Source organism: Barbus barbus (assembly GCF_936440315.1).
Source record: "Barbus barbus genome assembly, chromosome: 9".
Lineage (NCBI taxonomy): Eukaryota > Metazoa > Chordata > Actinopteri > Cypriniformes > Cyprinidae > Barbus > Barbus barbus.
This window is the reverse complement of record NC_136737.1, coordinates 18103297-18120637: the sequence shown is the minus strand read 5'-3', so window position 1 is coordinate 18120637 and position 17341 is coordinate 18103297. Positions and strand designations below refer to the sequence as shown.

At 35.1% G+C, this 17341-nt stretch overlaps 1 protein-coding gene across 1 annotated transcript in view; it reads right to left on the bottom strand.

Moving 5' to 3' along the window:
* The window catches only part of LOC306874752 (low-density lipoprotein receptor-related protein 1B-like), a gene marked incomplete at its 5' end in the record, with an annotated part of 280259 nt that overhangs the window by 78571 nt on the left and 184347 nt on the right, over positions 1 to 17341 (bottom strand). Inside the window, 9 exons of the mRNA XM_079424987.1 lie at positions 1344 to 1466; positions 4597 to 4682; positions 7529 to 7712; positions 10049 to 10236; positions 11472 to 11612; positions 12585 to 12707; positions 13095 to 13223; positions 13561 to 13680; positions 17021 to 17143. Coding sequence (XP_079281113.1) covers positions 1344 to 1466; positions 4597 to 4682; positions 7529 to 7712; positions 10049 to 10236; positions 11472 to 11612; positions 12585 to 12707; positions 13095 to 13223; positions 13561 to 13680; positions 17021 to 17143 — 1217 coding nt within the window. The remainder of the gene's footprint in view (positions 1 to 1343; positions 1467 to 4596; positions 4683 to 7528; positions 7713 to 10048; positions 10237 to 11471; positions 11613 to 12584; positions 12708 to 13094; positions 13224 to 13560; positions 13681 to 17020; positions 17144 to 17341) is intronic.

Below are 17341 nucleotides of genomic sequence, written 5' to 3'. Positions count from 1 at the left end.
TATTTTTTTACCTTGCACTGCAAAATTCTCTCACGCTCTGAAACTTTAGTTCTATCTATTTATCATGTCCTTTCCATCAACGTCCTTTAAAAAATAAAGTCTATGTTTTTCACATTTCCAGATTGCCCAGTGGTCGAAACTGGAACTGCAACTACAGTATTTTTACGCAACATGACAGGCACATCGCATTGAATGTTTGCAAGTTTCAAAACCTGTCAATTTATGATAAAATCAAACTGATACATTTCAGATCTCTCTAGTTGTCTTAGGAGAATATCTCATTTGCAGTTGTTTAAAGTTTTCCAAGAGCATTTTTACCTTGCAATGCAAAATTCTCTCACTCTCTGAAACTTTCATTCTATCTATTTATCATCTCCTTTCCATCGATGTCCTATCAAAAAAAAAAAAAAATATTTGTGTTGCTTAATTTAGCCTTTTCCTTTCCTGGTAATTTAGATTGTGAATGACAAAATAAGTATGTTTTATTTATTTCCAGAATGCCCCCAGTGTTCAAAACTGGTACTTCTACTACATTATTTTTATGCAACATGACATTGCATTGAATGTTGTTAAGTTTCAACGCCTGTGAATTTACGATAAAATAAAACCAACACATTTCAAATATATAGACGTCTCTCCTGACGTCTGGCTCATTTGTATACATTCAAAGCATTTACCAAGAGCATGTTTACCTGGCAACACAAAATTCTCTCTGAATTTTGAATTTTCTGATGTATCATCTTTCCACCAATGTCCTATAAAAAAAGTGTAATTATCTTAGTGTGGCTTCATTTTGCTTTTAATTTCAACATTTGGGGTGACTTTATCACTTCTTTGTTGCCTTTACAGATGCTCAGATCTCTCCCTCTCTCTGTACTATAGCACGGTATCATAAATCAGTTCAAGATCCAGAGTTCAATCAAGCTTAATGAGCCATTATGGCTCGATATTAAACATAACAAGCTCTGGCGGCCCAGCAGGGCAAGGCTGGCACACTATGCCCATTTTCCGCCCTGAGTAATATACGCAAGGGCATTGATGGAGAGGAGTATGAAGACAGACAGCTTCACACGCACACATTGCCCTGTCTATCATTCCAACCCCGGCTCATTTCATAGTTATTCTCAGAAAAATATAAGCTTTTATTTATTTGTTGGAGTGATATGTCTGCTTTCCCCCCCATTGGAATCCATCAATTACACAATAAAAAATGCCCCTGTGCAGAGGTGATGTGAATCAAATTTACCCAGGGGCAGAGGGTATTTGCGTATGTCAATCTGGGCAATTCTGGGTGATTTCAAGAGTAATTCAACGTAAACACAGACACACACTCGCGGATGTACCTTGAGGTCACTTCCATTCAGGCGCATTCTGTTGATTCTGCGTCCACTGGGCTTGCTAGTGTCAATCCAATAGATCAACTCCTTCCTGTAGTCAAAGTCTAGAGAGATGACATTACTGAGTCCCTGAAGAGAGAAAGGCAAAGAGAGAGAGAGAGGCAAAGCGTGAGATTGACAGATGAGACTTTAAAGGGAAGAACAGTCAGAGTGTTTTTTTTTTTTTAAACAGTGGATAAATTCTCAATTTTCACTCTAACCTGAAGAATAATATTAAAATAGCGAGAGAAATGAGACCATTAGTTTTTAATGCAAAGGTTTTTAAGCTATAAAATTGAATAATAATAATAATTATTATTATTATTATTATTATTATGATTCGCTTTGGATAAAAGTGTCTGCTAAATGACTAAATAAATAATAATAATAATAATAATAAGTATTATTATTAGTTGCTTTGGATAAGTGTCTGCTAAATGACTAAATAAATAAATAATAATAATAATAATAATTATTATTATTATTGGATAAAAGTGTCTGCTAAATGACTAAATAAATAAATAATAATAATAATTATTATTATTATTATTGGATAAAAGTGTCTGCTAAATGACTAAATAAATAATAATAATAATAATAATTATTATTATTAGTTGCTTGGGATAAAAGTGTCTGCTAAATGACGAAATAACAATAATAATAATAATAATAATAATTATTATTATTAGTCGCTATTGAAGTACTAATTACACAACTGAAATAAAAACAACCTAAAATAAGAAAATTGGTTGAAAACTAATAAAATGACAAAAGCACATAAAATCACTACACTTAATTTAAAATAAAAATACAAAAATAAAAACTAATTAAAAATATTAATCAGTATTATCATAGTATATACAGCATATCATACTAAATTAAATTAAATTATAAAAAAAGATGAAAGAATCATTTATATTTTATTTTAGATAAAGTTTTGGAGCTTCATGTATATTAGTAATTTAGTTAAAATATTTCTAGTGTTTCTCTTTACTCTACACCAGTTTAAAAAAAAAGCATTATATTATTTCAACTTCATATAATAATGAAATTTATTTTTGATTTTTCATTAAAATAAATCAAATCAAATGTATTGTTTAGGTTTTCAAATTCTATTTAAGTTGATGAAGATGTCTTTTAATGTTCATTTCTGATATAATGTTTTTATTGATAGAGATATAAGGCAAGTATAAAGAGGACAGGATAGTGGGAAGATTGTCACCAGTAATTGTTGCGAACCAGACTCAAATTCAAATTCAAATTCAAATTCAAATTCAAATTTTATTTGTCACATACATATACATACGTAGTACGACATGTAGTGAAATGTATTGTACGACTGTCCAACAAATTGTCCAACAAAATTAGAAAAACCTCAAGTTTACAAAAATACAAATAGAAAAAGTACAGTAACCATATATACAGAATAAACTAGCAATAAAATAAAATAACAAATAGATATGAGAATAAAAAATAGAATATGATTCTATATAGATTCTATAAAAAGTAAAGTGTATGTCAGTGATAAAGTGTCCGTGTGCTGTGCTGTGCAGTGCAGTAAAGTGTATAAGTGAGTAAAAGGATACTAAAGACAAAGACAAATGGTATGTAAGTCCCACTCATTTATCCTTCCGTACCTTCTACAAATTAGTGCAGATTGTACTTGAAAAATGTGCAAAGTGGAAGTGTGGGGTGATGTGATTAGAGTGGAGAGTGGTTTAGACTCCGAATGGCCTGCGGGAAGAAGCTCCTCCTCATTCTCTCTGTGTTCGCCTTCATGGAGCGGAAGCGTCTCCCTGAACGCAGCAGAGAAAAGAGTCCATTGTTGGGATGGCTGAGGTCCTTCACTATCTTCCTGGCCCTGGTCAGGCACCGCTTGCTGTAGATGTCCTGCAGGTTAGGGAGCTCGGTGTGAATGGTACGTTCCGCTGAACGCACCACCCTCTGGAGGGCTCGTCTGTCCTGCATAGTGCAGTTCCCGAACCAGGAAGTGATGCTGCCCGTCAGGACGCTCTCGATGGTGCAGGTGTAAAAAGTCTTAAGCACCCGAGAGGGAAGTCTAAAGTCCAAAGTCCAAGACTCGAACTTCGTTTGCTCACATGAGAATTTATCTGCTAGGCCACATCTTCAGCAGCTATTAATATTTAATAAAAAGTGAATAATTTGATCTTTTCAAACCATTTAATTTAAGCAAACAGAAGCATTTTATAAAAGCATGAGTCACAAAAATAATACTAAAAAACATCAAACATCAAAATGCGTCTTTTATCGTCCAAGCCGACTCATTATAACATCTTCCCGTCGCCGCTTTCTCTATACCTTTCTCATTCGCTTTGTTATTTTCACTACGTTCGGTTAGAAATAAGAGCGAGACTTCCTCCTTCTGACAGAAACTTCCCATCATGCACTGCTATGACCGTAGCCAATCACTTTCTCAGTAGGGGTCTTTCACATTCCCCCGTCTCTCTCTCTGTCGTTCTGTCTCGTTCACTCAAACCCCCCGCCGTGTTCAGATCTAATTTGCTGGACCAGACCTTTTAAATCAAACTGATGGAGTTCTTGACTGATGAATCAACCCAAGCGTGCGTTTTTAACTGCTCCTTCGATGGCAAGCCCCTAAATCTCTTCACACGAGGGCCAACGGTCCCTTCAGAGCCAAATCAGTCATGGTTCCTTTTGCAATGACAAGCAGTTTCATACAGATTTAAAGACCATAACTGACATTTTATTAATAACGATTACTATAATTATATATTTACCGGTTAAGAATTATTAAAGGAGCCATAACTTACACTTTTTCATCATCATTTTCCATACTAAGTGGAAAATAGTTGTGATTCCAGTCACAATATGACCTTTTCCGTGTGTAAATATTCCCGGGCATCGATATTCACGTCAATCAAGTGTCTAAAACGCTGTTTCAGGCTCAAGTTGAGCTTGTGAATTTCTATAATGCAACACAGGTGGCTGTTGATCCTGTGCTTCCTCTGAGCTTTTGGATGTTGTGTCTGAATTAAGCTCCATATGCTGTGAGAATGTGTATTTTTATGAAAGAAATAAGAAGGAAATTACAAGGGAATATGGAGGAAACACACTAATGAGTTTGAGCTAAACAGGATGGCATCTGAGAGCACAAAAACTACAATAATTGTTATAAAAAGAGATTTTTAACAATTGTATAAGTAAAATTGTAAATTTTAGAGAGCTTTATCCATCATACCTGTTTCAGAAGTGTGTAGTTTGATCCATCCAGACTGATCTTTCGGATTTCGTGATGGTCAGCAAGAATAAGAAAAGGCTCCTCCGCTGGAAAATAAAAAAGAAAGCATTCTATTTATGTATTTTACATTTTATGCAATGCATGAAATATTTTTTTGTATTTTATTTTATAAAAAAAAAAAAAAAAAATATATATATATATATATATATATATATATATATATATATATATATATATATATATATATATATTTATTTAGATGATTTTAACATTTTGTATTTTATTTTATAAATTATTTTAATTTATACATTTTATAATTTATTCAATGCATTACATATTTTATTTATTTATTTATATTTAAAATATTTTAAAATATTCTTATATTTAATTTTAGATATTTGTTATTTTATTTTATTCAGTGCAATGCATAAAATATTTAGATAAATATTTTTTATCCGACGGCACAAACGCCCCCCATATTTATTTACACAACGGCATGTTATTTCTGACTCTAACATTACATTGCATGTATACTCTGTATGTGCGCTCAGCAGAGTTCCACCCCGATGCACACATAAACGTACGCACACACACAAGTGAGCCCACTCCCACTAGTATTTCTGATAGTATTATCCCACTGACTTCTGTCTGTGTCTGTGTTAATATTAATGTTTTGTTTGTTACTCATACAGAAGCGCACGTGAGGCTTGCGGTGATATTAACATCTGCCGCTTCACTAAATGAGGATATAAATACAGAACAACATATCCAGAACTGCTGTGAGAGTCACTTCATGAGCATTTGACCGTTTCATTTGAGTAAAACTATCCTCATATCATATACACACAGAAATGTAAAGGTATCCACGGCAACCCGTCAAAATAAAAGTTCGGGTTTCAATTGTAGAGATTGCGGCAGAAATATATTCCTATTGTTCAGTAGAATGTACGTAATAGCCTACTAAAATTATTAAAACCTTATTTTGAAGGAATAATCATAAAATATGTCTTCAATGTTTTAATTGTAATATTAAATCCCTCCCCTTTATTTTCCAAAAAAAAAAAAAAATTGTTTAATTTTCAATAATTAAAAGATAAATTCAATTAATGTTTTTATGCTGGAAAAAAAAACAGAACCCCAATTTGGGATTCCAAATACTTTAAAAAGCCTTTAAATATGTGTTTGTGTTGCTCTATGGATTATTCTGGCTGCGAGATACGACTGCAACTTCAGTTTGATGACTTGAAATCGATTTCCTGTGAGCTGCCAACACTCGAACATCCACTTCCTGTCAAGTCTGGGACTTAGACTTGTCAGTCATAGGAAAACAGTGCTTTATTACTTGTGTGTGTGTGTAGGCACATGTCTTTGAAGGAGAGACACTTACAAAACAGTACTGTGGCGGTACAGGGACAGTATCAAATGCTACTTTGTTATACTAACGTGTATTATTGTTATATGGATAAATAAGTATACTATGGAAAATATTCTAGTTTAATGGTGGCTTTATAAATACATTCAGACAAATAATGTGTTTAGTGTCAATTCACTGGGTGTTTAATATATATAAATGTAATTATGCCTTCATAAAGGTAAAAATGAATAATGGCAACAGGGTTGAAAGTTTTAGGATTAAATTTCATATTACAAACCTTGTCCTCAAGGCCATGAAAAACTAAAATCTGCTTATATACATATACATTTTTCAAATATCAATTGTTCACTGTATATAAAAAACGAATCATGGTAACAGGCTCTTTAAAAGGGTAAAACAAATAAAACTCAATTTTCTTTAGACAAAACGTTTAAAACATTAGAAAATATTTTTCGTATATAGTTATATTTATATTTGAATTATACTGCTATTATATTAGAATTATATTTGAATTAAATAAACATTAATTGTTCACTATACAATATTATGGTAACAGGGTCCATATTTTAAGACACTTTAAAAAGATAAAGCAATAAAACCTAATTTTTGTTAGATAATGCGTTTTTAAAACATTAAAAAATATTTTAAAATATAATATAATTCGATGCATATTTCAATGATATTATATTGCTTAAAAAATAAATTAACGATTGTTCTCTAAACAATATCATGGCAACAGGGTTGATATTTTAAGATGCTTTAAAAAATAAAGCAATAGAATGTATGAGACTTTGTTTTATAAAAGTATTATGATGTTGTTATTATTAAATATTATTTTTATTATTTATAAAATCGGTAATGGAAAAATATTTACATAATGGTAACAGGGTTGATGCAATCTATTTAATAACGCAGTCAACTGAAACCTAAAAAAACCCCAAATATTAGGACAGAATAAAAACAAAATACTAGCTTTATTTCTATATATTTTGTTTTCATCAAAATTTGTAAACAAAAAAGTAAATTTTAAGTAAAATTTCGTAGGGAAAAAATAAATCCCCAATTTCCAAAAACTGACCTAAACTAAACTACATAAAACTAACTGCTTTACCACATATAACATATTATGTAGCATGAGTCATATGGTACATGTCCAAAAAACATGGTATTACCACAGTACCATTTTAAAGAGGCAATTGTAATTGTAAGTGGTGGTCTTCGGTGGATTTCATTAGCAGCTTCTTTGCATGTCAGCAGCATTTGCGAGCGAACACTAAATGAGTGAATATAAACGTCTTTCTTTTATGCAGTAAATAAATGCAGGCAGATGCCATATGCTACACCTGGATCTTCTCTTAGCCAATCAGAGCTCATCTCCAGCTGATGAACTAATTGTCTTCAACCTCCTGTTGCTTTCCTCTAAATATGAGTCACAACAAGACTCAGTATGCGTGTTCTTGCCCGTGCGGGGTGTTTCTGGGCAAGTGTGACTGTAAAATGTTTGTGAGGGTCCACAGGAGCTCATTCACACCTGTGCTGCTGAATAGAGCAGAGTACCTGAGAGAGACCTGCAGCTGTGTGGGTTACTGGCGGGATGCTGGTACCCGTCGGCACACAGGCAGTGAAAAGACCCGTAGGTGTTGATGCACTGGTGACTGCAGGGAAAGTTCTCCGAACATTCGTCCACGTCAATGCAAGTCCTGCCGTCGTTTTTCAGACGAAACCCCGGCCAACACGTACACTAGAGAAGAAAGTAAAAAACAAAGATTTGTGGATGAATCTCACATAACTCTATGGGTTAACAAAATAAAAATAAACTACATATATAATTATAATTAATTAAAAACATATAAATATGTTTTTCAATATATTTCATTGAAATGTTTTGAAATGTTATACATTATATTTCAATTAAGTTATATTATTTTAACATGAATGTAAATAGATAAAATTTATCAACAGATGTAAAATTTAACCCATGCATGGTTTCCAATGCTGTGGAATTAGTAAGTAAGAAATTAAATGAAATTAAATTAAATTAAATTAAATATTTCGTATTATAAATGCTATACAATGCACATTATTATTATTATTATTATTAAACAAGTAATGTTTTATTATTAATGATGTATATGTACATGTAAATTATATAATATTATATAATAATATTATATTATATTACAATGCAAAAGCCTTAATGGTCATTAAAATATGCATAATTATTATTATTTTTTTAATAATGCACATTAGTATTATTATTATTAAACTAAATAAATAATGTTGTTATATAACACAAATATAATTTATATTATTGTATTATTGGTATTTTTATTTCATATTATATGATATTACTAACAAAAAATAAATTACCATACAAAAAGTCTTAATGCTCATTAAAATATGCATAATTTATTTAAATGTTCAGATTTTTAATTGTATTATTATGTTCTAAAACAAATTAATTTCAGAATTGTATATAATTTCTAGATTTTTGGGTTATTGATTGATATATATATATATATATATATATTCATTTGATATATATATTGTGACGAGTCGGCTGCCTCCCCCCTTATCATCATCACCACCCCGTCCCGTATTCGCCGCCCTTCACCAGGCTCCCGACGGGAGTGGGTGTGTGAGAGAGGAGGGGCAGGGCTGGCGGCGTGTGATGAGGCGCACCTGATGTGAATAGAGCCTCATCACCGCCGCCGTTTAAATGCAGAGCGCGCCTCACGTCGGGAGACCGGTCTCTTCCCCGTGCATGCACGCTGGTGTCCTCGTGGGTCCAGGAAGAGAGCGTCGAGAAGGGAGACTGCCGCACCTGTTACGGCTGACGGGCCAGGATGCCAGGCCGTTTAATCCCCCAGAAGCTCCGGGGGCCAAGGAGTAGGACGAAGCCGCTGGAAGAAGCTGCCGCCACTCGCTCCCGGACCCGAGAGGGGAGCGCGTGCGGCCACCGGACTCCGCCCCTTCCCTGGACCCTTCCTTTCCGAACACTGCCCTCCTTCACGAACCCCTCATCACGGCGAGGACACCAGATCCCCTGTTTATTTTGGACTCTTTTTTTCCCCTTGGACACTATTTTTGATTATTATTTTTTAATAAAAACCTCTCGGAGGCCTGATGCCACGCCCACTGTGTCTGCCGTTTGCTCCTCCCGCCACAATATATATGTGTGTGTGTGTGTGTGTGTGTATAGATAGATTTTTATTTATTCAAATGTTTTTTTATACTGTAAACCATTTTAATTAATAACTGCATTTGAGTAATTTTATAATTTTTTTATTTATATTTTCATTTTTTCATTTATATTTCAATTTATATACAATTCACTCTAATACTAATGAGAGACTAACGGACAGGAAGTGAGCAGTGAAACAAAACGATGTTTACAAAGTTTCTAGACCATTAGTTTAGGCATTAGTCATTCATTATGCTTTATATTTTAATTATGTGGTAACAAAAGCTAAAACAAGCAAGAAAAACAGTTCTAGTAAGTTCGGAGCCACCGTGTCCTTGACTGCCTGTTTTTAAAATCAGTGTGGCTGTCAAACAACCGGCCCATTTGGCAGAGACATCTGCCAAACGAAGCTGTTCGATCTGCCACTCACTCTGTGTGTGTGTGTGTGTGTGTGCGTGTCATTCTCCCACTAAAAACACACATTGTTTGTCCCTTGCTGTGCACTACCTCAGCTGACTTTCTCAAGCGCTAAATAGCTAGCATACTTGTTTTAGCACTCTCGTTTATACATTCATTGGTTAAATGTGAACTGATTGGAAACAGGATCATAACATTCTCCACAGATTTAGTGCTAAGTATAAACCTCTGTGGAATGCAAAAAGATATTATCACTTCAAACGATTTGTTTGTGCAGACTTTCCCAATATTGTCATAGCCACTAAAGCCTGCTAATGATGTTTATCGAAGATTTGTTGGAAAAACAAAAACATTATTTTGTGTGTTCATAGGCCGTAGTTTCATGTGTGGACATTTTCAGAGTGGAAGTTGAACCAGATGCTTAATTCGTAAAAAGAAAAACCTTGTACAGCGTGACAAATGTGCTTCATACACACCTTGTATCCCACGGGTAGGTCTTGACAGTCCTGGGTACAGCCGCTGACTTTACGGTTCAAACACTCGTTAACGTGGCAGTTCCTCTCGTCCGATCGGTCGCCGCAGTCGTCGTGCTGATTACACACGCTCCCCAGCGGAACGCAGCGGCCGTTTGCACACATGAAAACCGAACCGTTGCACAAACTTGCTAAAACATGGAGCAGCGAGAAAAAAAGGGGACACAGAAATCAACAAAACCATCAGATTTGAAACAGAAAACTTGAGGGGTTGCTAGGGTGCTATGGACAGAATGTAGCACGTTTCTATGCCTTACCTACGGCTGCTATGTGGTTGCTAGGGTGTTCTGAGTGGTTCTTAGAATATGGCTATGCTTACGTGCTAGGTGGTTTTTAATATGTTGCTACAGTATGTGGTTGCTAGGGTGTTTGAGTGCTTTTTAGCACATTTGCTATGGTGTTCTTGGTGTTTTTCAATATGTTGCTAGTGTCTGTGGTTGCTATGGTTTTCTGAGAGCATTTTTAACACAGTTGATATGGTGTTCTTGGTGATTTTCAATACGTTGCTACTGTATGTGTTTGCTAGGATGTTTGAGTGCTTTTTAGCACATTTGCTAAGGTGTTGTTGGTGGTTTTCAATATGGTGCTAATGTATGTGGTTGCTATGGTGTTCTGAGAGCCTTTTAGCCTGTTTGCTCTGGTGTTCTAGGTGGTTTTCAATATGTCACTACAGTATGTGGTTGCTAGGGGGTTTGAATGCTTTTTAGCACGTTTGCTATGGTGTTCTTGGTGGTTTTCACTATGTTGCTACAGTATGTGGTTGCTATGGTGTTCTGAGAGCCTTTTAGCCTGTTTGCTCTGGTGTTCTAGGTGGTTTTCAATATGTTGCTACTGTATGTGGTTGCAAGGGTGTTTGAGTGCTTTTTAGCACATTTGCTATTGTGTTGATTGTGGTTTTCAATATGTTGCTACTGTATGTGGTTGCTAGGGTGTTCTGAGAGCCTTTTAGCCTGTTTGCTATGGTATTCTAGGTGGTTTTGGGCACTTTGCTGGGTGTTCTGGTTGGTTGCTAGATTGTTGCTTAACGGTCCAAGTCAAAAGAGCTTTATTAGTGTTTTAAAGTTGTACTGTAAACAGGTTGTAAACAACTGAACTGAATTTCCCCTCAGAAATATAAACATAAAACTGTTCCTTAATGAGCTTGGCTGGGAACAGTAATGCCATCTGTTAACATTAATGGCATATGTTTGCCCTGAAACCAAAAATTGAAGAACAGAGGCACAGCAGTTTCATCAGCCCCTCTCTGCCCAGCTCAGGTGGTACTGGCAGGGGTACAGGACGCAAACGGGGAGGACAAATCTCATATGGGAAGGAACCTGGGAACCTGTCAGTCAAATGGGGTACGTGACACATGAGAGGGACTCGCCTGCAGCGGAACACTTTGGGTTGAGTGGCAGCTCGTCTGATTGGTCCAGACAGTCGGGGAAGCCATCACACTCCCATTGGGCTCTCAATAAACACCGCCCATCTGTGCAGCGGAACTCCTCCTCTTTGCATAAACGATATTCTGTAGAAAAAGCAAGAGAAAAATAGTTATATTGAGAGAAATAGGCCTACAGTTCCGTTTTGTGATATAAAGTCACAATGAGAGACAAATTGTCACATTGCGAGAAAAATAATTGTTGAAAAAAAAAAAAAAAATCGCAATTGTGAAAAATACACTGAGAGATTTAAAGTCATATTTTGAAATATAAAGTCGTAAAAATTAGCAATTGTTAAAAAAAATGCAATTATCATCAAAAATAACTTGTGCATAATAGCAATTGCGAGAAATACTGTACTTGAAGAGAAATAAAGTCACAAATGGGACATATGAAGTCACAATGTGACAAAAAATCTATATAAATTGAGATATATATATATAAAGTCAATGATGACATATGAAGTCAATTATGAGGAAAAAAAGTGGCATTTATAAGAAAAGTCATGAAGTTGCAATTATTAGAAAAAAGGCACAATTATTATTGTCAAAAATAATACTTTTAGATTAAGACAAAAAAGCTGATTTTTAGGATGATAGAAATTATGCATTTTGGCATTATTTCTTAAGCACATTTTCAAAAGTAGCATTACTTAAATTTATGCTGATTTTAAAATAAAAAAAGAACTATTAAAGTATCCTTTCTAAATTGTATTTATTTATTTATTTTTGTATGCAGCTTTAAACAATATTTTATATTTTTTTCCTAATTGATTTTCTTTACGATTTTGTGGTAAAATGCGACTGGGACAGGTTTGTGAGATTCATCCTCATAGATAACAATAAAAGAGTTGAAGAGTAGCCTATATTTCCGTCAGTTATTCTAAGAGAGTGTTTATTCTTAGATCTGAGGTATGGGAAAATGAGTTATGCATGCATTCCAACCGCTGAAACATCCAATTAATGTTGTGCCAACACAATTACAACCCATTATACAGGCCGCAAAGGAACGGTCATTTTCAACAGAAAGTAATGAATCGAGAAACCGGAGCTGCTCACCGCATTCCTGAGACTCATCAGAACCGTCTCCGCAGTCGTCATCATGGTCGCACACGAACCGCCGCGGGACGCAGTTTTGGTTCCGGCACTGGAACGTGCTCTCAGTGCACGTGTTGTTCGGAGCTTATTAAAGAGAGGAACAGGAACAAACAGGACGTTAGGTATGTGTTAGGATAAAAGGAGTAGCACATAACAGACACCTGAGACTTGTCTCAAATCCCCAATTATTTTGGTTGTGGCTCTGAAAATTCATGGACAGTAGATAAAAAAATATTTTGGGTAAATTTGGCACCTTATTATCCAACAGTGATGTTAATTAGTGTTTGCTGTTTCAGGTGGATAAATAAGGGAATTGATATAAGGGAATGAAAACATAAGTAACATGAATCCAGTCAAATATATCTAAACCTTCGATTGATGCATTCATTTACTAGCTTCATGTGAGTTGGGGTGAAAACAGGAACAGGAAGTTGCTGGTTTTGTGAGAGGAAATATTATGGTTGAAATTACCACAGCCAGCTACCGCTAGTTCATCACTTCCATCGGGACAATCTCTCTCCCCATCACATAACCAGTTCCTGGGTACACAAGCGTACGATCCTGGGCAACTGAACAAACCGGGGGCGCATGTTGCCGAACCTGTCGAGAAAACACAGATTGGGCATCGCAATCTCCAGCCAACATGATGCAGGAATGAATATTCATTTTTTTAAAACAAAACTAAAGTATTTGAAAAAGTTTAAGCATTGTCTTGAGAACTTGTTTAACAATCTGTTTGTGTTTGACCTTTGAGAAACCTGAAGGTTTTTTTCAGAGCCCATTTGTTAGGAGCACAGCATGACCATAAATTCGCAACTATGATGAAACCGCAGGCAAATTTTTCTTCCCGCCTCTTTCATGTTGATTTATATCCTTCCTCTCAGAGGAAGTCTTTCATTGTGTGGCCTAAATGCAAATACGTGCTTCAGAGTTTTACCGCAAATTTCCTCGCTTTCGTCCAATCCGTCACCGCAGTCATCCTCCCCGTCACAGAGCCACTGTTTGGCGATGCACTTGTTTTTCGAGCAGGCGAACTGATTCCAAAGGCACGATGAATCTAGAGGGAAAAGTTTGAACTTTGAAAATAAACCCATGGGAGGCCGTACTGTCATTTAAAGAAACGGTACAAAAAAATATATTTTTTTTCATAATTTATGTTGTTTTAAACCATTTTGGCTTTAATTCTTCCACAAAACACAAAATACGATATTTTGTAAATGTTCACTATGCTCTTTTCCCAAATAGAAAGGGATAAATAGAAATAAAAATTAATTATGAATTAAAAAGTCATACAGGTTTGAATAGAGAGTGAATGAATAATGACAGAATTTTCATTTTGGCTGGAAAACTAAGAAAAAGAACATTTGTACCCTATAACAAGCAAAATGAAAGAAAACTTTTGGCTTTAGTTCTTCTATAGAACACAAAATATGGTATTTTGGAAATTTCACACTGCTCCAAAACATAGTATGTATATATATATATATATATATATATATATACACAAAAATAAAAGCCATATGGGTTTGAAATGACATGAAGGTGAATAATTAAAGACCGAATTTCCATTTTGGTGGGAAAGCTAAGAACTATATCCTATAATAAGCAAAATGAAAGCATACACATCTGTGAATACACTTCAATAGTTATAAGTTTGTCTTTGAAAGCCAAATTGAGTGCAGTGTCTGAAGAAATTGGCCTCTAAAAGCCCTCTTCGCCCTTGTTGGGATTAGAGATTCAACTTTGGAAGGCGATCCTGCTAGCAAGCACTTTTAAAGTAATTGTCCACTTGCATACGCACGCGAGCCACGAAAAGGTGCAAGCAAATATGCCCTATCAGCAGTCTGAAAGTTTGTTTGCTTGCGTTTGCCATCGATTTTGTGATATCTCTTCAAAGCTACTGGGGGCTGGGACGGAGAGACCAAGGTCACCAAGAGAAAGGTTTTAAAAAGTGACACCAAAAGGGCTGAAGACAACGAAAGCGAAGAGGATGAATAGGTAAATGAGGGTCATTCTTCAAAACCTGCCTTAGGGGAAGTCTCAAAAGAACAAATAACCAAAATGAAAGGTGAAAAAGCACCAGCGCATTCATCAAGATCAAGGACACGGAAGCAAATCCGTATTACTTCTGATTTTGGGTCAGTGACTATGTGACCGCAGCGCGGTCCAGAGTTGCGCTGGCTTCACGGGAGCTTCAGTCGCAGATCAGAGTTCTTGCTCAGAATATGACGCTTTGAAGCAGAACCAAAAGGATTCCCGGCACGGGGTTGGGACAGAAGCAAAGCAAAGATTGGTCGCAGCAGGAAAGCAGAACTTCCTCAAACTTCCTATTCTACAGTTCTGCTCACTTTAGAGATACATCAAAAAGTTTGAGATGGAAACGTGAATGTCGATAAGAATAATAATTATGCAACACATTACAGCAAGAGTTGGATGGAATAACCCTTCACCTAAAGTTATACAGTTGTTCAAGTAACTTTCTTTAAAAAATATAATGAAATTCATCTAAATATTTCCCCCTAAGCAGGGGGGGTCCCAAATTGTGATAAAGCCAAAATCACAAAAAATAAAATCATATTGTGATATATACAGCAAAATTGCTAGATATATAGACATACTGTGAGTCACAATTACTGTGAAGTAACAATTAATCTATGACAAGAAATAAAGTCACATTGTGAGACTTAAAATGACCATGGAATATATAAAATCACAAATTGTAAGAAATAAGAAATGTTCGCATTACAAGATTTAAAGCACTGCAAGATATACAGACACATTGTAAGATACAGAAATATAAAAAGAAATATAGACAGATATAAAGTCACCATGGGATTTTAAAATTTGCAAATTGAGAAAAATAAAGAGGAATAAAGTCGCATTATGAGATATAAAGCAGTATTGCGAGATATATAGTCATATTGTGAGATATAGTAGCAATTTTAGAAGAAAATGTCGCTACAGTATAATGAGAAATTAAACAGTTATACAGTCACCATGGCTTTAACGAGAAATATCGTCACATTGCAAGACTTAAAGTCACCAATGAAGACATAGTCACAAATTCTGAGAAATAAAGTCATAATTATGAAAAATAGTCGCATTATGATATATATACAGATATATACAGTCATACTATGAGATATAGCAATTCTACAAAAAAAAGTCGCTATAATGAGAAATTACGACATATTGTGAGTCACATTTTCAGATATAAAGTCACCACAGGAGATTTACTGTATATTCGCAATTTGAGAAAAATAAAGAGGAATAAAGTTGCACTGTGAGATATAAAACAGCACTGCAAGATATATAGTCATACTGCAAGATATAGTAGCAATTTTAAAAGAAAATGTTGCTATAACGAGAAATAAAATCACACTGCGAGATTTAGTTACATTTTCAGTTATAAAGTCACCATGGGAGATTGCAAATTGTGAGCAATAAAGTCATAATTATAGAAATAATATTGCATTGCGAGATATAAAGCAGCATTGTAAGATATATAGACACAATGTGAGATATAGTACTAATTCTGGAAAAAATAGCTATAACGAGAACTAAAGTCACATTGCGCGATTTAAAGCCACCATAGAAGCCAAAATGTTACAAATTGTGAGAAATAAATGTATAATTATGAGAAGCAGAATTGTGAGTCATAGTAGCAAATCCAAAAAAAGTCGCTATAACGAGAAATAAAGTCACATGCAAAATTACAATCTCACATTTTGTGAATTATTACGAGAAAATTACGAGAAAAAAGTCACACTTTGAAATATAAAGTCACAAATGGGACATATAAACTCGCAATTATAAGGAAAAAGTTGCAATTATGAGAATATAATTAGGTTTGTTTTTTTTTTACCCTGAAGTGGAAATGAGCTTCAATAAAATGCAATCAAATAAGTGAAGTGACATACTGCCAAGTATGGTGACCCATACTCAGAATTCGTGCTCTGCATTTAACCCATCCAACGTGCACACACACAGCAGTGAACACACACACACCGTGAACACACACCCGGAGCAGTGGGCAGCCATTTATGCCAAATAAAAGTACCAGCTTATCAGATGTCTACAATAATAATAATTTGAAATGAATAAAACAGAGTAGACAAGAAACTGAGCATAACTTTTTGTTTAAAGCATAACTGTAACTCTGTAAAGCCAGGAATGTCAAGCAGCTGAACTCTTACATTTAGCACTTACCACATACTAGCCGTGACAAGTGGATCAATAGAGCAAAATAGCACTTACGTCCTAATGTAGACAGTGGTGCGTGACTTGAAGATAAATAAAGTCTTCAGACGTGAATGTATTCATTAGGATGACATATAGAGCACACAATGTGTCCAGCAGGCCTGATCAGTTGAAAAATGTAGAAAAGTGGCACTCACCACATTGAAATTCATCTGCTCCGTCCTCGCAGTCTTTCTGTCCATCGCACAACCAGACGCTGGAGATGCAGTTTCCACTGGGACACGCAAAATGGCCATCCTCACACGTATGAACTGAAGAAGCTGGGAGAAACGCCAAAATGAAGACAATGAGGGTTTAGTGGAACCTGTAGAAAACCTTCTGAAGTTCTTACTTTCAGCAAATTACCAAAGGGTTTTCTAGGTTCACCACTATGTCAAGAAAAAAAGGGATGAGTATATGCTGTAAACAAATCAATTGTATGACCTCTAAATATCTACCTCAGCTCCACTTATCCAATT